Source organism: Archocentrus centrarchus, chromosome 7 (genome assembly GCF_007364275.1).
Source record: "Archocentrus centrarchus isolate MPI-CPG fArcCen1 chromosome 7, fArcCen1, whole genome shotgun sequence".
Taxonomy (NCBI): Eukaryota; Metazoa; Chordata; class Actinopteri; order Cichliformes; family Cichlidae; genus Archocentrus; species Archocentrus centrarchus.
In genome coordinates, this window is record NC_044352.1 from 8,324,422 (window position 1) to 8,348,981 (window position 24,560).

General features: G+C 41.0%; 2 protein-coding genes across 4 annotated transcripts in view; one reads left to right on the plus strand and one right to left on the minus strand.

Moving 5' to 3' along the window:
- Positions 1-676: 676 nt before the first annotated feature.
- On the minus strand, positions 677-4,596 carry LOC115783656 (tyrosine-protein kinase STYK1). Its single transcript, XM_030734580.1, has 10 exons — positions 4,456-4,596; positions 4,232-4,339; positions 3,977-4,120; positions 3,633-3,833; positions 3,359-3,540; positions 3,182-3,262; positions 2,722-2,939; positions 2,557-2,597; positions 2,277-2,373; positions 677-2,083 (listed from the first exon to the last, which is right to left on the minus strand). The coding sequence occupies exons 2-10, from the start codon at positions 4,278-4,280 to the stop codon at positions 1,912-1,914; spliced, it is 1,185 nt and encodes a 394-aa protein (XP_030590440.1). The 5' UTR covers positions 4,281-4,339; positions 4,456-4,596; the 3' UTR covers positions 677-1,911.
- A 970-nt stretch (positions 4,597-5,566) lies between these two features.
- The window catches only part of magi3a (membrane associated guanylate kinase, WW and PDZ domain containing 3a), a 104,644-nt gene continuing 85,650 nt past the window's right edge, over positions 5,567-24,560 (plus strand). For all 3 annotated transcript variants that reach the window (XM_030733001.1, XM_030733003.1, XM_030733002.1), the window contains exon 1: positions 5,567-6,749. In XM_030733001.1, the coding sequence (XP_030588861.1) occupies positions 6,443-6,749 (307 nt within the window). In that variant the 5' untranslated portion in view covers positions 5,567-6,442. The remainder of the gene's footprint in view (positions 6,750-24,560) is intronic.

Here is a 24,560-nt window from a genome sequence, read left to right on the forward strand (position 1 = left end):
GTTTCACAGTGGGTATTAGTGCCTCTCTGCATCGTGAGTGACATATGGGGAGATTATATAGTTTTATACTAATTTGTTCAGAATCCTGATGAAGATGTGACCACAGAGTAACAGGTAAATCTGTCCATTTTCAGCCCTAATGACTGCCCGCCTGCCTTTTGAAAACCATCATTCTTGAGCTTGTGCTCAGAGGTGTCAAAGTAGGGTATGGCATCACTCGCAGTTTAGGTTCAGTGGCCACAACTGTAGTTTTAGAAGTTTAACTTATCTATATTATTCTGCCTTAAAGAGCCATTTGAAGGAATGCTAATCAAGTGTAGCACAATTTCATAATTCAAGACCAAGTCTGATTCAGTTATGATTTAAAAAAAAATCACTGTGGTACTTGGCATGGTTTATGATAGCCAGTCGTGCAAAGAAAATCTACAGTACGGTGTGCAAACCCAAGCTAAACACAGATGTACTCCAAGTCATTCAGTGGTGCATTCAGCTTGTCGGTGTGGGTGTTTTTGGTTTTAAACTGTAAAGTCACAGTAATGTATGCATGCCGAGAGCATTATAGATACAAAAACTGTACTTTGCCAAATGATAGAAAAGTGGAAAAGATCTCAGTGAATACTAAAATCTGTGATTTTTGGTCTCTACAGTTTGACAATAAAGACGTATTAATAAAAATACTTGGAACCATTGTCTTTAATTCATCTTATTATTATTGAACTGTAAATTTTGTAGTCAGTTTCAACATGTTTCTATCAATGTTCGAGCTGTAACCATACACAGTTATTGATAAATGATGGTAGAGCACTGTGCTGCAATCTAAGAACCAATAGATTTTGTATGTTAAACCAAATAAGTGTTGCTGCCATATTTGTTACACACTTGTTATTAGATACACCTTGTTGGTACCAGGTTGGACCATCTTTTGCCTTCAGAACTGCCTTTGTTCACTGTGGGATTAAGAGCTTATACTCCATATTGACATGATAGCATCACACAATTGCTACAGATTTGTCAGCTGCACATCCATGATGCGAATCACTCATTCTGCGACATCCCAAAGGTGCTCTATTGGATTTTGAGGCCACTTGAGTACAGTATGTAATGTTCAAGAAACCACTTCGAGCTTTGCAAAGTGGTTGTGTTATCCTAGTGGAAGCAGCCTTCAGAAGATACACTTGTGGTCGTAAAGGAATGGACACGGTCAGCAACATTACTCAGGAAGGCTGTGATGTTTGAAGGATGTTCAGTTGGTACTAAGGGGCCCAAAGTGTGCCAAGAAAATATACCCCACACCATTGCACCACCAGCAGCCTAACCAGCTGACATAAGGCAGGATGGATTCACGCTTTCATGTTTTTTTTTATGTCGAACTCTGACCCCATCATCTGAAATGGAGACTCATCAGACCAGCAAACATTCTTCCAGTCTTCTATTGTCCAATTTTGGAGAGCCTGCGTGAACTGCAGCCTCAGGTTCCTTCTCTTAGCAGACAAAAGTGGCACCTGGTGTGGTTTTCTACTGCTGTAGCTCGTCTGCTTCAAGATTTGGAGTGTTGTGCATTCAGGGTATACTTTGCTTGTACCAAGTGATTATTTGAGTTACTGGTTGAGTTCCAATAAACTCCTCTGGCATCAACAAGCCATTTTCACTCAGAGAACTGCTGCTCGCTGGATATTTTCTCTTTTTTTCTGTAAGCCCTAGAGGTGGTTGTGTGGAAAAGTCTGAGCAGATCAGCAGTTTCTGAAATACTCAGACCAGCCCATCTGGCAACCATAGCAAATTTAAAGTCCCTCAACTCATCTTTCTTTTGATGCTAAGTTTGAATTTCAGCAAGTTGTCTTGATTATTAAATATTTATGTTAACAAGCATCTGAAGAGGTGTACCCAATAAAGTGGCAGGTGAGTGCAGGTCTATTCACTCAGCCCTGAAATTCTCTTATACTCAGATATGTCTATGGCCTCAGAAACACAAATAGGTTTAGTAGCAGCAAGGTGCAGCGATGACTCCAACAGCTTTATGATGGCTGAAAATGCTGGTCGCTCTTTGAAACTCCACATCCAGCAGTACTTCATCAGATCATACCTAAATACATACAAAGACATGAACTATTATTATGTCCCAAAACATCAGACTGCTCCTTTAAATCATCCATATTGTGGTGACTTTTTCAGCGCTGTTTAAATGGTATATCGTACTTACTGCATGTACATATATACAACAGACATTTGATCACAAGTCTCCATCTGTTTCTTGCTTTTAGGTGAATTATACTTACAAAAGTCCTCCACAATTCTTTGGTCTCTTCATTCGATAAGACGCCTGGAGCTTTGGAAGCACCGACAAAGGCTCCAGCTCAGAGTACGGTGGAGATCCTGAGACAAGAAAAAAAAAGCATTTTTGAATGAAGAACTGTAACTTTATTGGCTATGTAATGCCACTGATGGTTTGATTGTAGAAATAAGGACATTTAGATTAAGATAATGTGGAAAGGTGCAATAAACCTGTGGCTAAACAGTGATAGGTTTTTTTTTTTTAGAGATTTAGATAAGACATACCTAAGGTGATGAGTTCATATAGTAGGATTCCAAAAGACCACCTGAGGGGGACCATATAAAAATGATTTAGAACATGTAACAGACATACAAAAATGTGAGTAATAAATATAATACATATATTCCTGTCTTAGTGTTTTGTTTCCTTAGCCATAACTCTGCCCTTACACGTCGCTTCTGTCGATACTGAGCAGCATCATAATCCGCTCTGGAGCCTGCCATTTGAGAGGCACCTTTGCTGCCCTCTGCCTAATTGCTGAATCCATTTTGCGTCCTTCAAATGCCACACCCAGGCCAGATACCCGAGCCGAGAGGCCTGGGCCAATTAAGATGTTTCTGGCGGCAACATCTCCATGCACCAGCCTGTGCTCTGACATCAGGTAATCCTGAGGGAGGAGCCAATTACAGCTAAACACATCAATCTTTTGCTGCAACTGTTATTCAAAATTCAAGATAAACAACAGTTTCCTCAATATCTTGGGGAAGAAAATGGCAAAGGCATTATGATCTGCTGCAGTGCAGAATGTCATCTGCTGTAGGGCATGACATCTAAAATGAACTCATTTTGTTCCAAGTATTTTTTGGAATTAAAAAAAAAAAGGAAAAAAAAAAAAAAAAAGTGACTCACCAAGCCAGTTGCAACTTGCTTTGCCACCAGAAACACTGACCTCTCAGAGAAGTTCTGCAATGGATCTGCATTGCCCGAATCCTTCCAGAGTTAAAAATAAGTCCTTGTCATTGCACTACATTTAATTACTGAAGGTCGCATTTGTCCTTGAATTGATAGAGGTTTCGGATCACTTACATTTCTAAGTGTCCAGAGGAAGTGAAGGAGATTCCCTGGGGTGTAGGCATCTAAAACCAGGTACATGGGCAGACGTTTGGTCTGACAGTACAACATCTGCACCACATTTTCATGTTTACACACTGTGGCACAGAAGAGGAGCCACTCAACAAATTCTCTAGTTTCAGGCTTGTCAGGGGCATCTGTATGGAATGACATCATTACAAGACACAGTGAAAGTGAGTAACCTTATCTGCAGTGATGACCCTTGCCTAATGACAGATTCACGTTGTACCTCGGAGGCACTTAACCACCACAGCAGAAGAGGCTCCGCCTTTCTTCTTTAGCAGACCTTTACAAATGGGGCCATAGCAACCTGTCTGCCAAAACTCAAGTCCCTCAAGAACACACTCTTCAGGGATTTCCCAGTGATCCAAAACTGATTGGACTTTTGGAGCACGCACAGAAGCTGCAGCCAGGGAAACGCTCTGCTTGCCTGTTACAACAAGAACAGATGCAAGCGTATTAAGTAAATAATGACTTGGCATTACTACGAGGCACTAAAATAGAAAAATGTTAGATTTTTCCAGGGTTTTCCAGGGTTTTCATAAATGGACATGTAGTTATTGCAGCTCCTACCGTTTTTGAAATGAGCTGAAGTCCTCTCGACTCTTTCTTTGTTTTTATAGAGACTAAAGAAAATCAGAGCCACCACCAACACTGTGCTCAGAGCCAATAGAGAGGGGATAATAATGACGGCAAGTGCACCTGATGACTGTTCATCTATAAAACAGGTGAAAGAAGCTGGTTCAGAACATGCCAGCTGTCATGTGTACAAGGCAAATGAACTTTCAGCCTAAAAGCAGTGCGATCATTTACATTTTTAAAACTTACAGGATGGACACAGAGAGGTGGTGTTGTTACATTTTGCGTCCACATCCATTAGGAGCAGCTCGCATTTCTCAGATGTGGGAGAAGAGTTGCCAGCCGAGAATTTTATTCCTGTGTTGAGCAAAACTAATTAACACTGAAGTAATTTGAAATTGAACAAAAAAAAAAAAAAAAAAAAAAAAATGAGCAAGGCATAGAATCTAAATGTTACAAATTGGTTTTCCTACCTGACACCAGAGGCTCTATTGTACGGGCGAACACACATTTACAGCCCTTATAATATAAAACTTAACAGCAGTGGAGAAAGTTTAAAAAAAAAAAAATCATAACACAGCTGTTATCAGCGGCTTTCAGAATACAGGCTCGGCTTTGTCTGTGTGCCTGTGAGGGCGCTGACCGGACAGTGGAGCTGGAAAGTTGACTGACTGTTAATTATTAGCAAAGCACCAGAAATGATAACATTAACAGGAGTCATGTTCACGCATTTTGCAGCCAAAACAGGTAAGTCATTAAACTGTGATGAATACGCACACACAAAATGACTTTATGTCCGTGTGTCTAATAAGAGTTTTATCCCTGGCTCACCGTGAGAAAATAGATTACAGGCAGGGGAGATTAAAATAAAGGTTTAAAAACAGGTAAAATTAAAAAAGTAAGCGTAAACAAAAGGTATTTAAATGTGCAAACGCTGTTCTTGGTGTTTAATTACTCTTTACACACAGTTGCGCGTATCTGATGTGTAAGTACAGCCTAAAATCTAATAGTTTTGCAGTTAGTGTTATTGATTGGTGCTTTGGATGACGTTCCAGCCTTTCACTACTGGCAACCACAAGAGGGCAGACTTGCGCAAAAAATCATCAAGCCCTCCGACAATTAACCGACAAACAACCTTTCCAGTCCCATATCTCCAAACGCATTTTATGGACCTAAAACGGCCACGTAAAGCTCGGAAATCGCTTAGAAGCTGTCTCACACTACATTAGGAACACATACACACAAAACATCAGCACAGAGGGAACAAACAGATAAGTTGCCCATCTCTGGCTTTCACCAAGCATGTCCTACGTGAAAACACGCGTCCCCAGTGGGAGAACACCGCCTTGCAACACACTGCGAACACTAAACCCAACGATTCCCACTCACAGAACTCCCACCTCTTCCCATTCACCATTGGCCTAATATACACGCTTTAGGAACGCCTCCCACAATTCCGATTGGAGAGAACTGCCTGCCGTCACGAAAGCAACACGGAAAAAGATAAAAAAAAAAAAAAAAAAAAGTTATGGAGCGAAACCTAATCGGATCACGTCTGTTGCACGCTGCCGCATAGTTTTCAGAATAATAAATAAATAAAATCCACAGTGCTTCTGGAAAAAAACGTAAGAGCGCGCAACGAGCAACAATGAGCAGACTTTCGGTGTTTTGAAAGGATCAGATAACCGATAACCGCTCAGTTCAGAGGAGGACCAGGTATGTTTTCCCGTTTCTAAGGACTGCCTTGCTGATGTCACCATGGAGGAGTGCTGGCGGGGAGGACAGGTGCGCAGGTTGAAGTTCCCTCAGTCGGTTCGGATGAAGAACTATCAGTGACAGGGGAGTTTCTCAGCAGCTGGTGAACCTTGTATAAACCAATTTTTTTTAGGCTTTCCTGTATTTTATAAACTATTTTCTTTAGTGTTATCAAATATGTCGGCGTTCCCTGAAGTCCAGAGTGGGATATATGCGATTTTTTCCACGCTTTTCTGACAGGCTCTGGTGCGCGCAAACTGCGGGACTCACAGGTTCGGTCCTGCCCTGTAGCAAATATCGGGGTGTAGCAGTACGGGGGACGCCGCTGTTGTTGGTTAACTACACATTGTTGCTGTGAACTGGGGTGTGGGATCGAGACGCCCCAGCATTAGAATCAGCACTTTCCGCTTCAATGCGACACTGACGCAGCTGGTCTCACATTCTGGTCGCGGACAGGTGATGCTCGAATAATTCAATGGAAGGATCAATCATTCCCAGAAGGAGCTGAGCTAAAAAAAAAACCAAACAAACAAACAAAAACTGTTGTTTTCCTTGGGATGGAATACAACGGAAGGCAGCAGCCTCAACTTCTCTAACCGGCAATGATTTTTCCGTGCGTCATTGCGTCTTAGGATCTGAAACGGTTGTTGCTTTGAAGGACAATCGTTCTTGGACTTCCCTATAGGTTTACAAGAGCTATCAACAATGTCCAAGACACTGAAAAAGAAGAAGCACTGGTCAACTAAAGTGCAGGAGTGCACCGTCTCGTGGGGAGGATCCGGGGAGCTGGTGACTGTAGCTGAGGTGCGAGGAGGCGCTGAGCTGGGAGAGTTCCCCTACCTTGGACACATAGTTTCGGAGGCGATGGTGTGTCATGCCGGGAGGCTTCCCAGCATCGGGGACGTTCTGCTGGAGGTGAATGGCACTCCGGTGAGCGGACTCACAAACCGAGACACGCTGGCTGTCATCCGCCACTTTCGGGAGCCAGTCCGCCTGAAGACTGTGAAAGCAGGTGTGTGCCCATTCATATTTAAAATAATTATGACCCCCTACTCGAAGGATACGTGTTTACATTCGCGCATAAACCTGACACGTGTGTGAAAAAATTTTGGGGGGATAGTTTGAGTTGAATAACCTGAAGATAAAGCAGGTGTGCACAGGTGTGACTGAGAGAGAGCCTACCAGGAGGAAGCTCGAATCTGTGTGTGTGTGTGTGTGTGTGTGTGTGTGTGGTTTATATTTGGAAGCAGATATACAGGTCAGCCTTGTGTTTTCATTTGGCTTAAGCATATCTAAATCATCAGTCAGCATACCTCACATTCATTCATTCCTGAAGCCACGCAGATTTCTACAACATCTTTACTGGAGTAAAATCCTGCCAAACAACATTTGTAAAGGGCGTGCTGTGTTTCAGCATGCTTGCTCATCCCGTCCACATCTGGGTGGCTCAAACACAAGACACGAACTGTCATTAAGGTTACAGGCCTCTGCATGAACTCGCTATATAATCTTCTTTGTGTCGATGCAAAAGTGTCACATGTTCTATTCTGGGCTTGTGTGTGCCACAATAAGGCACTCATATAGTTCTATGCATAAAGGTGCACATGCACTGTTATTGTTATTGTCTGCCCATTCGCTCAGCTCAGACCTCATGGATTGGCTTTATCTTTATGTTATTATCGTACTGACTAGCAGTAGTTTATAGTTTCTTTCTGTCCTGCACATACATGCAAAATCAATGCCACAGTGTTATAAATGTGGAAACATACCAGACATAAACTAGCTGACTGAAGGTGTGTATGAATGGAAGTATAATTGTGGCATTTGTTAGTGGTTACCTTGCCAGTGTCAGTCTGCTTGCATTCTAAAGGTGAGCACAAGTCTAACTGAATCAATTAGACACACGTGCCTCCTTAAATTGCCAGAATGCTGCACCAGCACGGCAACGGGGCCTGACACCTTCACACTTGAATATATTTGCTTCATAGTGGGTTTCTATAAGGAGATTTAGCTCTACATTTGGCAAAGGGGTGTCGTTGAAATCAAAATCACAATATATAAAATGCAATTTGATGTTATTGATTAGTTTTTATATATGCTCAGAAGTATCAATTCTAATATCCATGTGTGAACTGGAATCTTGTTCTCAACACTAACACTGCTGCAAGCATTTCTTATTGACCTTGTGTTACGTAATACATTTTAAGAGATGATCAAGCTACACTTGTTCATGTCTTGGCTGCTTACCATTGGTTCCACTGTCCACCCCCCAATGGGACCTCACTGTGCATTTAGATCTCTGTCCTCTCGTTCATGATTAATTCATGCATCATCCATCATTGATGGCTGCTACCTGCCAGGATGACTGGTGGCTGATGACCAGATCATGTGTTAGCCAACTGGTGTTCTTGTAAACTTGTATTCTCATGAGATTGCAAAGTCAGTTTTTCCTGGTGTCTGTCTGATGGCAATTTTCCATTTTTTTCCCCTTGCTGCCTAGTTTGTCTTTATCTCATCTTCACCCCAAGGTGATTATGGGTTATCATTACAGTTTGCTATTTCCCATCATCTCTAATATTTTACCCTACCTAATATTTTACTTTCATTCTCACTTTTGCTTCGGTACTTTTCTTCCTAATCTTCTTGCACCCACGCACTCCTTTTCCTACTACCCACTTCATTCTCTAAGTTAATTTAACAACCGTTCATTGCCTTTACACTGAATTATACTCATTTTACCTGTCTGCCATGACAGTCAGGCAGCTTCAAAATCAAACATGAATCTGACCCTTCATCACAGCTGAGAAGCTGTGCAGTCAAGACAGAAAGCAGAAGTTTGTCTCTCGTGGTTCTCTGATTCCTGCCCAGCCAATGCACTCGATATGCAGCTCCCATCCCGAGAGCAGAGCAAGGCAATAGGTAACCTTGAGGGGACGACTGAGAGCAGAAATGTAGCGATGGCTGTTACCTGTCGCAGCTCAGAGACTCGTGAGTGGGCAGGCCATTGATTGATGCTGCAAACAGACATAGATCTGCTTGTTTTTGCCTCATGGAGCTTAATGGATGGACCATTTACCTCTCAGGTCCTGAAGCACCCTTGATTTATAAATCAGGTCTGTAAGAAACTGCAAAAAAATGCTCTTGGAAGATTTTCACCTTTTAAAAAAAAAAAAAAATTCTCAAAGATGGATAATGATGATTATGAGATCAAGGTTCACATTTACAGTGCCCCTTGTGAAATCATGTGTAAGGAAAGTGGTCTAAAGACAGGGTCTAGACTGCCACATTTCAAAGTGTTAATTGTTTTCTCAGTTAACACATTTCTGCCTTCCAGGTGGGGAAATATGTACTTGCTAAATAAGCAAATAAACTATCAAAAAAGTCTTACGATAAATATGGAATTAAAATGTATCTTCATATAACTAATGCCACTTTAAAATAAGGCAGCGATGATTCTGCTATACATTTTCTGTTAATAAAAGCCACATTTTCTCTAAATTCCTTTTTTAGTCAAGAGATAAATAAAGATTCAGTTGGGTATCTTGAGATTCCCTGGGAGTCTTCTAGTTGCAGAGGAGCACTGCAGAATCAAGTTAATAATAATGGAGGGGTGATTTAAACACTTGCCTATCTAAAGTACTTGTGGTATCTCACTTGGGGATTTTATTCTGATATGAAGACTAAATTATAAAGAATTCAGTTTGTAGTTGGTTTTAGTTGTTTTGGATGTGAGTTTTTTTTAAGCATGTAGCCCCCGCCCCCAAACTTTAACTAATGAGCCAAAAAAATCCTGAAGACAAAAATACGATAAGGAATCCTGTAACAGTAAGCTTGAAGTAGGAGATGATTTTTATTCCACCTGTTAGGCTTTTTCCCATGGCTCTTCTTACACTGTCATAAATTGCTAACCTGTGACGCGCAGTGATTTCCAAGAGTGAGTTAATAGGATGAAATGTTGTACTTCCCGTTCTTAACGTGCTTCGTAAAAATGTGCCTTCATGCGTGTAGTTGACACTATGGCTGTTACCGAGCAAACGTTGAATTCAGCACCTTTACTAAATACATCTTATGTTCGGGGCTGCAACTGACATTTATCCTCATGACTGAATTCCGCGTTATTTTCTTGAATGTATCAAGCAGTTATTTTTCTGCCTGTGATTATTTCTGACGGCGAACTGTGATGTCTGCTATTTGGTCCGAGGAACAGTCCGAAATGTCAGAAAAATATTCAGTTTACTACCATGTGTGACAAAGACGAGAACCAAATCCTCAAATCTGAGTCTCATAATATTTGGTGTGTTGTCTGTTAAAGTTGTTATTAGTGCATTTCCTGCTGTTTCCATCTGTTTAATGGCTTTGGAGATTGTTGACTCCCCGACCAGAAGATGATCTTGTCTGTTTAAAATGTTCCTGATTTAGGAGACCATCGCTGAACCATTGGAGGTTTTATATTCTTCTTCTTCTTCTTCTTCCTACATCGTAGGAAAGTGATTTTTTTTTTTTTTTAAACTAACCTTGACCTCACTTGGTAATTTGCTGCTTTTTGTGTCTAAAGTAGGGATTCTCACTTTCTTTTCTTTTTGTCTCACTGGTGGCGTAACATTGAGTTCCACATCACACACGTTTGCCATCAGGAGTACAGCAGAGCATTAAGCTCACAGTTTGTGTTAATGTGATTCCCTCACAGGTTCAGTCAGAGATTCGACTAAGCTGCTCTAACCCAGCTGAGAGGAGCTGTCAGCGTGTGTCTGGTTCTGTGGCTCCTTCTCCCCATGGTAAATGTAACTCTGGTTCCAGTCACTGCTTTTTTATTTTTTCTGTGCGTTTACTCTGAAGCCCAGGTTTGTCTTAGAACTTACCTTGGAGAGAAGGTGAAGGTTTTAACATACCCAGACACTTTCAAATGCGCTGAATTTGCCTTTACACTTTGAGTGCACTATAATACAGTCAGTATTACAAGTGAAAATGGAGCTTTATTGGCTGTGGTCACTCTGCTGTATTGAGTTTTCTCTATGTTTGCTTACGTGTGTGCAGCTTGACATCTGAGTAACATACACCCATCATGTCCTCTTACTGGCTGCTCTCCCAGCTCATTACCCAAACCCATTCAGCTCCTCCACCCTTTTGCCTCGACATCGATTGGTGGCACAGGACAATGGTGTGATCAGATGGACCTACTCAAGTCCCCAGATGGCAGCACTTGCTGTGAACACCAAAGAACATGTCTTCCACTTGTTTTCTTCCCTCCATCTCCTATTAGTGAAGCCTTCTCCTTCAGTAGCTCCTCCTAAGCACAGCACAGCCCTGCACTGCTTCACAATCTCCTAGTACACTTTTGCCTACATCGTCTTTCATTTCTCTCCTCATTCATCTTCAGTCCAAGTCCATCCAATGATGAGGACATAAAGGAATGACATAAGGGGGGCAGCACAGGTTTGCTCAGTAGGACTTATTTTCATTCTTTGATTTCAGCATCATTTTGAGGTCTTGTAATCTTCAGCAAATGTCAGAACTCTCCCTCCCAGAAGTTCAGCTAACTGGCATTTGTCGTCATTGTGCTTTGCCAGACCTGTTTATAGAGCCGCATTGCAGTAATGAACTGGTCAGCAGCAAAGATAGCATCTTCATATGAGCCATAGCTTTCACTGGCAGGCACCACGACTTGGCAGGCATGTTCAAAGGCAATGGAGATGAGTGTGTGTGTGCTGATTCACCAAGAATGCCTCTTTCTACTCAGTGAGCGGTCATGTTGCGATGTCAGCAGCAGTGCCTCCAGGTTACTGCTGGTGGAAATGGGCTGTAAAGTTCAGGGAAACATACACAGACAAACACATTGTTTCCTTTGAGAATCTTGGCCTCCTTTACTCAGTTTGACTCGTCCTTGGTCTCTCTGCAACAGCGAGCCATTCCTACCTTTTTAACCCATTTTCCTATTAGATAAGGTCAGGTTCTGAAAACCAGGTGTAGTCTGCAGCAAGGCATTCATTCATTTTTTACAAGAACCTCCAAAACATTCATTTTTTAAAAATGTATTAATAAGTGACTTGCAAAGCTTTGGTGAGCAAGTTTGTTTGGTAACAACTGAGTGTTTCTTTCTTGTCACCCATTAACAATCTCATTGTTTTGCTGCACTGAGTGCTGCTACCAACTTAATGCTAAGAAGTGTTTGTGCCTCTTGTGTCAGAAAATAGCAGCGGAAGGTAGCAGGGCTGAAGCGAGCCGCTAACGCGCACTAAGTGGTTATGAAGACGATGTGCTTTTAGCAGAAATGTGGTGCTATCTGACTCTCATATGTTCAAGGACAAATTGGCCACAGACCAATTAACTTAAGAAATGGTCCCTTTTTGTGCAGCTGTGAGCTGCAACAAAGGACATTGTTTAAAAGCAGAAATAGATATACAGCAGAGGAAACGGGCCGTTATGAATCAATACACAGGTACAGATGGGGATTGAGGCATATAGAGAGGTAAATTATTTGATAGTTGATTGAACCAAGTTTCCTCCAGATGCACAATCACTGCTGTTTGTGGAGAGCCTATTTGGGGACTTTGTTTCTGGCTGCGTCCGTGTGAAACATCCCTGCGGTGTTACAGCAGAGGCAATAATGCGAACAGAGAGAAGAGGCAGCTGGCATATCGCTCACTGGAAATTTCCCTGAGAAGGATTTTCTTTTGAAGGAGCTATTGGATTTAAACAGGGGAGGAAAAAAAAATGATGAACAGGTGTTGAGAAAAGAAAATGGGGTCAAAGATGGAGGCGTGCAGACAATAGGAGGGAGTATGAAAGTAAGACTGAGCAAGAATAGCAAGAGAAGAAATGCAGGATTTGACAGGAAGGAACAGGTTGAATAAGATGAGAAAGAGCAATAATAATCTCAGGGCTGAAAATGATTATGTTAGCATTAATCACAATAATAGTATTGATTCCCTGTTTTGACTGTCTGAAATGATTATGCTCGCTGTTCATCAAAGGCAGCTCTTACTATTTGAAATACACTGCACGGTCAGTATTTCCAATTATGTCCGCAAGTAACCAGCTTATGTGTGCTGAATGCATATATGTGTGCAAGCATGCATTGTAATGAAAAATTAAGGCACCTTTTGAATTGGTATCCACCTTTGGTTGCCTTTTCAAACCAAATGCAATCACAGAGAAAGACTGCTGCCAGAGTATCTCCTGTATAATTTTGCTCCTATTTATTGGTATAGCTCTCGTTTGTGACACTGAAGGAAAGCATAGCAGCAGTGATATTTAGACTTTCCTGAATTTATTCTTCCATAGATCTCAGGAGTTTATTTTGGAGGGTAATGATAAGAACAAGACAAATTGCCTGTCTGTGTAGTATGAACTGCTGCATACTGCTGTTCCTCCAGTTGGGATCTTTCTTTACACTTTGGATAATAAATCAGTTGAAAAGACTCAATCTCAGAGCTGGTTGGCTATGGTACTTTAGACCTGGGCTATGTGCCCACACTGATGGGCCTTTGTCAATACTCATTCTGCAAGTACAGCCCACTCAGCTGTTTAGTCGTGGTACTCCACCTCAAAGAATCAATTTCAGCCCATTCTGCTTGTGCCCATGACAACATCTCATATCAAACGGATATAAAGCCCACCGCCCTTCTCACACACCTTCACATGAACCACTTAGTCAGCCAGCTGCCCTCGGGACTGCCGTACGCCTGATGCTTTTGCCAAACCTCTGCATGAGAATGGTGGTGAGAGTCAGTGTTTCATGTCTTATCATGAGGCTTCCTCACTACTTTTTTTTTTTTCTTGTCCTTTTGAAGAATAAAATGAAAATCCAGCCAACATGTGTTTGTCTTAGAACCAGGATAAGCTAGATGAGTTATTTATGGATAAATTAAGCTTGCTTTAGGAGTTTGGCTAACTGGATGAAATCATCTTAAGCTTGTTGGCTCTTTGAGGAGTTTAGTTTTTAGCTGCTTTCAAAAGAAACTGTTCTAAAAGTTGTAGCTTTTTTTTTTCCCTCCCTGTATGCATTCGCACCAGTGAAAGGAACTCTGGAGTGATATAATAGCTGGCTGGCATTTGGTAATTCAAAATAATAACTTTTAGCCCTAAAAACAGAGTTTTAAGAACCACAATGGTTCACAGAAAAGAGACAATCAAAATAGGTGCTGCCTCTAACAGTTACTAGAAAAATGAAGATAACCTAAATATGTTTTTACTCTGGAGTGGGACACGAGGGGTGGCTGCTCACTTCTTTTTTCATGCTAATTAGCAAAAACCCACCCTGCCAGGCCTGTGGCACTAATTGACTCTGCTCACGTATTTAAACACAGACGTGTATGTTAATTTATCATGTTCTTCTTCTTTTTATCTTCGTTATATCACTGCATATGTCAGATGGAAAGAAAAAACTGCCCTTCATAAACAGCAAACAAATGAATAATAAACACATACTTTGCAAGCTGCATATTCATTATATGAGACAAAATAATCAATTACAGGCACTATTAGCGTCACTGTTTGATGAACACGTATTTACAGATACAGATTCCTAAAAGCTGAATAGATACTGATAATCCTGGTATCCTTGACATTTTAAATAGTAAGTTTCATCCAGATTGATTAACATGTCTAGGAGGAACAGACATACATATGCTACAATCATTATAGTAGGATAATGCATCATATTATATGATCCTTTCACTGTCCACGGTGATGTCATGTTCTGTGGAGATGAGGTTCCTAGACTCTCCTCATTAGAATTCATAGGTGTTGGGATCTCAGGCCAGCCAATTTAGCTTGCATTGCATCTTAGCTGCTCTAACAGGTTATTGATCGGGTCCAATCTCTTCCCTGTTAAGCCAGCTAGCGCATCCGTGGCCAGTGCATGTGCCCAAGGCTCTGATCTTTATGAAAGGTTGAGGACACCAGGAAGACGGTGCGCTCGGTGTTTTGAACTTGCAGCATTATTCATGATGTTTTGCTTTTGCGCAGAGTACTTGTGAGCTAACAGTGAATGGTGATTACAGCTGCTTCGACAGGCTGGCTGTTCACTGTTCTGCTCGTGAAGGCGTTTTCTTTTCTTCTAACAAGCAAAATCCCAGCTCACAAATTACAGAATCTCTTAATAAGAAGAGGACCTACATTCTGATTTTTGTTTGTTTTTTTTTTGTTTTTTGAGGATGAAATACAAGCACATTGCCAAATCCCCCACCCCCCACACACTCTTTGGCAGCTGCTCGCCTGTCACCGTTGTTCAGACAAATAGACTTAAGGTACCACATGCACATAACTCATTGTTTAAAGTAAGCAGAAGGATGCATCTCTGTGCAATCCTGACATTGTAGTGATAGTTAGTCATTCAAGCTTCAAGCCTTCAGACTTTCAGCAGCTTTTTGTTGTGTTGCTCAAGCCCTTGATGAGAGATTATAAAAAGAAAAAAATCCTGTTTTTCCAGTTTAAGCAGATAGCTCTGCTATGGGTTGTACTTGTATATTTCTCATCACCCTTTGACGTCAGCGTGTGGTTGCGACTTTCATTTGCCGCTGGCCAAATAAGCTCTGGATATTTGTATTTTCTGTCCTTGTGGTCACCTTTGGTAGTGTTTAGTTTTCACAGTGTTTTCTGGCATATGACATTTGTTGAGATTTCAGTCATTGGTTTTGGCTCTGTTAGCTGTCAGTTTTCCAGAGTAAGTTTAAGCAGCAGCTCCGTCAGCACTATTTGTTCAGTCATCCCATCCAGTCAGAGGAAAATATTTTACTCCAGCAGAACATGTATTAAAACAAATGCCACTCACTGCAGATGATTATCACTTTTATTCCATAATGAATAAAAAGTAATTGAAACATTCCTTGATATCTGTTACCTTTCTTTGACAATTTGCATCATTTTTGTCAATTTGTGTCCCACTGGAGGACTTGAGTGATTCTCTGTAAATGGTGATCGTGTGTGGCATGCAGATTTTTTGAATTTGTTGAACACAGCGAGACACTGTGGGTTCCACCAGTGTATTGTTACCAACAGGTGCTTGTTCTGGCAGATATTTTGCATAGTTTCAGTGCCTCCTCTCCTCGCTTTCATACCAAAAAATTTTACTTCAAGAAGACAGTTGCTTCTTTTATTTAGATCTCTGTCCTTTTGACTGATGGAATGCTTTATTTTGCTTCACTGTTTCGATGGCCCACATTTAAACAATTCGAGTGACACAGAGGAGGACCTAATCTCCTTTCACTACTAAAGTATCAGCATCAAGGATCAGTCAAGGCTCATAATTTGTATGCCAGTCATCATATTTCTGGTGTTTGTCCCATAAACGAAGTGGTTTCAAGGCGTTGCAGCCACAGGGTGTCATAGCCCATTGTGATTTGATTCAAGTTATTGCATGGAAAATTCTCAGAAATCACACTCAACTGGATGTACTCATTGGGTGCATTGTCTCTGAAGTGTTCAGTCACTAAAGAGGAATGTGACCCAACTGGTGTCACTGTAATGTGGATTCTCGTTCTCATGTATTAAAAAAAGAGTGGTGCAATGGATGACCTCATGTAAGCAGGCATTTTGGACTCTTAAGTGTCTGTATACCACAGACTAATAATAGAACGGATGCTCTCAGAGAGTTGCTAAGTGAGCAAAATGGCTTCTTGGCTAAGGAAAACGTGAAAACATGAGCAAAGAACTTGTTCGTAAAGGGTCCAAAATTTGGCTTTAGAAAAAGGAGTTGCTGTAAGCTAGTCTGGGGAGGGCCAGTGGTCACTCTTGTTTGGCTTTCATGATATCAGACTTCCTCTGGACTGGTCCAGGGCTTAGCAGGGCTGTTATGTAGTGGCATCGCTGCTGTCTCTGTGCCCAGACTGCCTGAAAGCCCATGTGTCAGGGGGCTCCTTAGGATCTGGCAGAGAAGCACAGCTCACACTGATTCAACACTTCTGTTGACAGGCTGTACAGCCAGGTGAAGAAGTAAACACACATGGATACACAGGCATGGATGCTCAACACATACATACTACAAGTACTCACACAGATGCAGAAATAATAAAGTTCAGATTCTTCTTGACAGCCACCCATCCGTTCGTTGACCTCGATGATCCCCACAGCAGAGTAGCATGAACCGGCTCCATCCCTGTGGAGCATGGAGCAATAGTTCCTCTTGTCTCGAAGGGTAACAATTGTCTTGTTCTCAGTTCTGTGATCACAGTGTGCTGTGTCGCGTGAGATGTGGGATTTATGCTAATGCAAAGTCTTTGAGCTTGATTTGCAAATGTTCCTAGTCTGTGAAATAAAGGTGTTATCTCGCTGAGAATAAAACATGTTTAAAAAACAAAACAAATCTCCCCTTTTTAGTTTCTGATTTAATTTCAGAACAAAGAGTGATATAATACGTGACAAAAACCCTGAATCTCTTTGTAATGCTTTGAGTTTTAGTTTTGCTATAAAAGTATCATCATTTAAATTACTTTGTGTGATTCGCTAATTCTTCATTAGCTTAGCACAACAACATTAGCACAAGCCTTGTTTATGTCTGGTCACTAATTCACTACCAGGGTTGTAGACGGCAGTTGATCGCACAGCGTTGTGCCGGGCTGTTAATTTCACCTGTTCACCGTCGATGCTGATCACTGTCACCACAACTAGCAAGCAGTTGTTCAATACCCAGGGGGACCACCCTGGGTATTGTATTGTGTTTTACTGGGAAAATGGGTGCAGCAATTTATGAATATGTGCAAAAATACAATTTATAAGGCAAAAACAGAGTTTGCTCAGTTCTAACAAGCTTGAAAGTCAATATTTGCCATGACCACCTTTATTCTTTAACAAAGGCTGAATTCTTAGGCAGCTTTCTTGTAATTTCTTTAAATATTGTTCAGGAATTGTTCTCCAGGTTTCTTGAAGGACATTCAAAGCTCTTCTTTGGACTGTGGCTGATTTTTGTTCTGTTGATCCCACATGATCCCACAGTGTTTCAGTAATGTTGAGGTCCAGGCTCTGGGGAGGCCAGTCTGTGACTGATAGTGTTCCACTGTGTTTTTTTTCTATCCAGGTATGCTTTTACTCACTGGCAGTGTGTTTGGGATCACTGTCAAGCTGAAAAATGAAGTCGTTTTCATTCAGATGCTTTCCAGATGGCAAAGTTCTGTGTTCATTATGCCTTTAATTTTGACAAGATCTCCAACACCAAGGTTTGGTTTTGGAGAGCCTCCACTGTGTTTTACAGATGGCTATAGAAAGTCGCTGCTGTACCACAGTGACTGGAAGCAAAAATGAAAAGAAATGAGGGGTGGCTCAAGACTTTAGCACCAGCAAAAATTCAGTAACGGCACCAGTAACAAAACTTGCACAATACAGATGTCAGCATATGAAAACCAAACAAAAGGAACAACTCAAAGATATATGGCAACATGTTACCTCAATGGCTGCTGAAATGATCAGGGCTCAGCCAGCTGAGGTCTTTCACACAGGGTTGATGTGACTTTAATATTGCTGTGGCTTTTTATTGCTGCAGTTGATGACTTACTTACCCTTGTTGTGAGTCACACATGCACCGAATGAGGCAGCTCGTAGTTGTGAAAGATTCCTCTGTGACCATGAGACCGCACCGACCTAGAGGAAGTTTACATCATTCATGCTGTCATTTGGCTGCTTATGGTAGATGATCATTCAGTGGTTTACCACCACGTTTAAACTCCAACACATGAGTGTTAAAGACTGCAGTTGTTTCCCCATATTTGCTAATGGTGTCAAAGCATATTAATCACTTTTTCTGTATTCCAGGCAATCACTTTTTTCAGTTTATATTTTTCATCTTTTATGTACTGTATTTATGTTTTATGTATTTAAAGCTGTTTATTTATGATGATGACATTGCAGTTAAAAGCAGGATTGCTTTCAAAAGCTCCTTGTTGATGTTTCAAGGACTCTTCAACATTTGAGTCAGCTGCCAAGAAAAGAGTCTTGGTAAGCTACACCGTGTTGTCTAAAAAGCAAAGCCACAATTCTGACAGAAGGGCAGTTCCATGGTTGCGGATGTGACTATTGAACCCTTATTTTGAATCATCCTTTTACAATAGGAAAATATGTGTACATTGGGTCAACCCTGTGAAGTAGACCATAGATTACTTTAGGCCAGAGTCACTGAGCCAGAATTGTCCTCCCTTCTTTAGTAGTGCTGTGGATGTGACATCAGAAAAACGCAAAGTTTAATCAATCAATCAATCAGCAGGAAAAAAATGAATCTGTGACTCTATTTGCCAAAGTCTGTTTCCTGGAGGTAGAAAACTAAAAGGCCCGGGTAACAGGAAACTCAAAATGTATTAAATTCCTTTCAGTGGAATACAATAAGTGATTACTTAACATTGTGGATGTGACAATGTCAGAACACCTGGAATATGATGAAACAACAAATTTAGCATAACTACAATAAAGCTATAGCACACTGCTTATGTGGAAAAAGACTGAAAAAGTTCAGAAATATTAATAACAACAGCAAGAAAAATAAAACTTTTGACTCTTAACACTTCACACTGGCAATGAAAATCAAATATCTAAAATTACGTGCACTATTGAGGGAACAAAGGATTCTGAAACTAATTAAATTACCCAAATATTGTATTATTACTTCAGATATTCTCAGCTAGGCCTACCAGGTTGTCATGTATGTTGACTTTAGAGTATTAGAAGCAGCATCAATCCCATTGGGGAACACATAATTATCCCACTTGTCCAGTGTTGGAGTCTCCAACATCTGAACTATATTAGTTTTTGGGATTTTTATTTTTTTTTTTTAGCCACCCTCTGTTTTCTGTCAGGGCATAAAATACATTTTTCATATCCATCTTTTTGCACCTTCTCAGAAAATCTTTTCCTGAATATTGTTGTCATGTTTGATGCATGTTTGGTGCAGAAAGAAACTGTAATTTATCATTATGGTCATTTATCAAATTGCAAGGCAAATAATTAAACAAAACCCTTGAAATGAATGTTGTTTTAACAGGTTAATATAAAAAGTCTATAACAAAATATGTCGCAGACATGATGGTCTATTCAGAATAAAATTTTTATGAACCAGGTTGAAGGAGGAAGGTACCAAATGGGTATCTGTTAAAGGATTTAAAGTTACTTTTATGTTGGAGAAGAAAATAAAATGAAATGTTACAGTCAGGAAAGAAGCATTTTATTTTGAAGTATAACATTGTTGCGGACAAGACATTTCATTAAAGGGGACATTGCTGGTGGAAGCTTTTTTCTTGTTTGTTTGTTTCAGTAATACCTGTGCTGCTTCAGGTACATTTACTCAAGTTGAAAATTAAGTGGGTTGCTTGACATTTACATCGAATTGCCCAGAAGATGCTTGTTTGTTGTCTTGCATTATTATTATTATTTTTTTTCTATTTTGCTCTCAGCTCTATTGCATATGAAGGTGATGAATTTATTACTATTACATTAGTAAGTTTAAGTAAGCTTCATGTCTCATGCAGGTTCATTTCACAGAAACAAAGAATACAGACAACCCCAACGTAAAACCCTGCAAACCTATAGAAGGCTACCTTTTGCAGAATACGTGACAGAAATGTAAGAACCAGTTAAAGTTAATGATTCAAACCATGAAAAATCATCAGTATTATCCTTAAATGGTGTATTTAGAACAGCTGAGCTTCAATCTATGCAGGTCCTTGATACCTATGTTTTCTCTTCCATCTCAGCCCTTCTGTTCTCTTAGTGCTCTGTTTGTTCCAGCCATCTGTTTATTTACCCTGATTTATTGTCTGTTTTTTATCTCGGTGCTACAGCGTGCGCCACTGCTACGATATGCAAATATATGAGCAGCGTTGTCTGCAGCAAATAACAGCACAATCCCAAGTTTGAACTGATGATCGGGATTCATAAGGCTGAGAAAATGGCATGATGGTCTTTAAATGACATCACTGCGGATGAAAAATGCTGTTAGAGTTGAGTTGAAGTTTATGGTTTACAGATTGTTATTTACCTGCTGTACCTGCTTTAATCCTCAGCCCTTTATCTACCTTAGAAATAGAACCACATTTGGCACTCATCCCCTGTAGGTTTGCTGCTGAGCAGTTTGACAAATTAAACCGAATGAGAGTGAATCACCATGAACACACAGAACAAAATAGTTAGACACATACATGTACTCTAACGATTCCCCAAAAGCCTGCTGTTACTCAGCTAATGATCCTGCTCGGTCCCCAAGTCAGTTCTATTACGGGGATATGCTTTATTCATCCATCATTGGCTGCTTGGTGATGCAGGGTGGCAGGGCGCATAAGTGGCCCCGCACTTCCCTTCTCTCAGCCCTCTGTCAAAATCACCTCCACCCCCATCCTCCCTTTTATCTCCTCTGTCCTTCTGTTTTCCTCTTGCTCATCTATGGATGGTTTATGTGGGAGACTGGCTAAAGTAGAGCAGGCTTTATTCTCCCTCTTTCTGTGTGGGTTATAGTACTTGCCTCCAAAAGAGAGAGGGTCCGCTGATGTGAAGGGGAACAATTCCCCAAATGGCGTAGATATAAATATCATCAAAAGAAGTTCACACACATGACTCAATTTGGATTTTCCGTGTGAAATTAACTAAAGGGTCATCCCAGTCTCAGAAGCGGCAACACTCAACATTAGAACCAGTACACAAGATCCTTCGGCTGATAGATAGCAGGTTCAAGTTCTGTTTGCGGCGCTTCAGTTTACCATGTCAGTTTCATGTAAAACCCCTCAGTGCTTTCTCTTTGTCTCTAGAGGGAGCCTCGCTAGTTATCCATGAGTGTAAAACTAGCCACACTTGTTTGTTGGTTTCGGAGGGTAGTTTCTAAGCAGTATTGTATTTCATACTGACGCCTGTTTTTCCACATTGAAGAATGATATGTGTCATTGCTGAGAGCCGCGTTGCCGGTCTAGCAGACTGAAGCTGGAGATAATCATCTTAACCTGAAACTCTGCTGTTTCTGACACTTAACTGATGTGTGAATTTTACCTGTTGCTGTTCTTCACAACCACAACCACAGGTGATGACGTTATCAAGGATGAAAGTTTTGAGTTAGGGTGCCTCACTACGTACTAGTATCAAATACATGCGCCAAGATCCAAGCCTTGGAAATGGGGATGTAGAGTATTTTCTTTCTCCCTTTAAAGATTTAAAGCGAGAGACTTGCCATGAAGGGTTTAGAATGACACAGAGGCTTACATTCGCTTTAACCCTCCTCATCTGAGGACAGGTGAACCAAGTCCTCTCAGACTTCGGCCATCGTGTAATTGTGATGTAACACTACCCTGCATCATGGTTTTGGTGGAAGCTGGGAACAAAGATGGGTGGTGCTGGCCACATGTGAAAATGTGTTTGAGAACAGGGGAGGAAGAGGTTCTTCCAGTCTCTCTGGGAGAAAGGTCTAACTTCCTTTCTGCAGTAGTATGCATGCTTGTGCGCACAGACATGCTTGCTGCGGTATGAAATAATATTCTGTCAAACATACATGCCTAAAGCTCTGTTGTGTGTTTGTGATAAGTTGTCAGGCTTGCGTTTTCTTTCTGCATCTCTTTGATCTGCTTCACATCCAGTATTCTCTGCTTTTTTTTGCCTCTATTTCTTTATTAATCCTGCTCCAAGGTGCCTTATGTAGTCTATTTTGAGCCTTCCCTGCCAATCCTGTGAAATCAAAAGCCATTTGATCATACATTAATAATATATTTTCTTTGTGATAGGGCTGTTAGTTGCTCTACTTGAGTTATGATGTATCGTCAATGCTGGCAAGTCACTCATGAACAAAGCTGTGAAGGCAATGACTTTATTTAGGAAAAAAAAAATGCATGTAAGATGCAGTATGAAATTAACTCTGCTCTAAGACAGTAATGTTTGCCTTTGTGTTTGGTAGGTGGGAACATGGGTGAAGACTGTGGAAGTGCATGAGAAATGAATGCTTTCTGGTGGAAAGGGGTGCCTCGGGAAACTCTGTAATGAGGAAGAGAAGGCATTTGACATTTTCTGTCGCAGGCTACAGGCTGTTTCACTTCAGAACAGAAGAAGAATAATGGGGAAGAGGAAAGGAGAGAAAACAGTGAGGAGGTTAAGAATGAGAGATCAGGAGGAAGGACTACAGGAAAGAAAAGGATTAGGAGGGGAAGAGGTCTAGAGCTAAGTCCTACGCTCCATCTGGAAGGAGATCAGCCGTGCTGTCTGGTAGTCATGGGGAGGTTTATATTAAGCCATAAGCAGCAAATTGTAGATAATGGCTAGTCAAAAATGTCACAACAATCATGTGTTGATTAGTGCCGCTCCTGAGTATCTGGAGTGGTGCTATCTATCTCTTGTTGGGCCATTAAACTTGGAGAGCAGTAGTTAGTGGACTCTGAACTTCAGCATACTGTATTGGTGTATAGCTTGCACGCACAGATAAACAGGTTGTTAGTGATACACTCTTGTTTACTGGCTCCATATTAAAGTCTAATTGAAAATTAGTTTCCTACAGCGTGGGGCCTTTTGATAGCTTTTACTTAAAATGATGTGTTTATTATGTGTATGTGTCTCTATATATATGCCTTACTGCATGTTTCTGTGCATAAGTGGGTAGGTGCATTCCCATGTTTGTGTTCCTGTCACTTATCAAAGTCCAAATGTTGACATAAATCCAACCCGTCCTTTAAAGATTACTACATTACACCCTCCTGACATTGTTCTTCGGTGCCATTCATCCACTGATGTATTTTTATTGAGCATCACTTGCAAAAGATATTAAATTAAGTTGCTTTTAAAAGAAGTAGCTGCCTGAAGCGCTCAAGTGGTGAATACATATTTACCTTTGGACTACTTGGACATACTCGCGCTCATTCTTTGGAGTGTGAAAGCATGGTCTGTGTAAATATCTCAGTACAAATCTAAACTGAAACCAAGCTCAAGTGTTTGCTTATTGGTGACGGCTCACAGCTACAGTGTTATTTCAACATCTCAAACATTCCAGCCAACTCTTAAGGCAGAAACAGGAAGACGACACCTGTTATGTTCTATAAAGCAGTTTATTCTCCGTACCATGCTCTTGCTCAGTATTTCACACAATGCTTCTTTGAGGAAATTTTCTCGAGGTCGTAGAGTTTGCCCTGGAGTCCGGGCTTTTCCTGCTGGACAGCCAGGCTCACATTTGATATGAATATCAGTAATTTGGGATTGAATAGACCAGCACAGCATGAGAGTAGCATGTGATTGTAAAGCACATCTCATATTTAATGTGTCTGCCAATCATGAGAGATTACCTCTAACCGGTTGAGCATGAGTTAGTCATGTGATGGTTTAAGTCGGGTGCTGTGAGCTGGTCTGCCAGTCACATGCTGTGCATTGGGCTAGACTTGCTGCCAGTGTGGTCCAAAAACAGTGGCAATATTCTCAAACATCACCGCACAGTGGCAATAATAGGACCGGATTCTGTTTGAAAACCATCCAAGTTATACAAAATCCCACTGCTGCAATGAACCTGTTTGTTTGATGTGGCTATACTTTGAAATGACTCACAAGAGAATTTGTCTCAAGAGCTGTTTCTGTCAGAAAAACTGAAGTAAACGGTTGAAAATAACTTTTTTTGGTGGCATTTTTAGAGAGAAAGAGAGACGGGCAGAGAGCAGCAGGCTGATGACAGTTTGTGTTGTTTAATAAAATCTGCCCTGCATGAAAGGCATCAGCGTGACAGACCTTTTATCCTTATATTCTTTTAATGACTTTGACAGTGTTAGGCACCGGCCACAGAATAATGAGATTCTTGCACTTTTGGTGATACTTAACTCTGGTCTGCTCTGCTCGCTATGCAAGCCAAAGGGGTGGCTCACATGTAGTGGCAACCGGTCACTATCACAGTCTTTGG

Excerpts from the sequence above, each read along its gene's own strand:
- LOC115783656 (XM_030734580.1), bottom strand. The coding sequence starts at position 4,280 with ATGGATGTGGACGCAAAATGTAACAACACCACCTCTCTGTGTCCATCC. Across the intron at positions 3,541-3,632 it reads GGTGGTTAAGTGCCTCCGAG|ATGCCCCTGACAAGCCTGAA; the intron begins GTACAACGTGAA and ends CATTCCATACAG. Across the intron at positions 2,940-3,181 it reads AGCAAGTTGCAACTGGCTTG|GATTACCTGATGTCAGAGCA; the intron begins GTGAGTCACTTT and ends CTCCTCCCTCAG.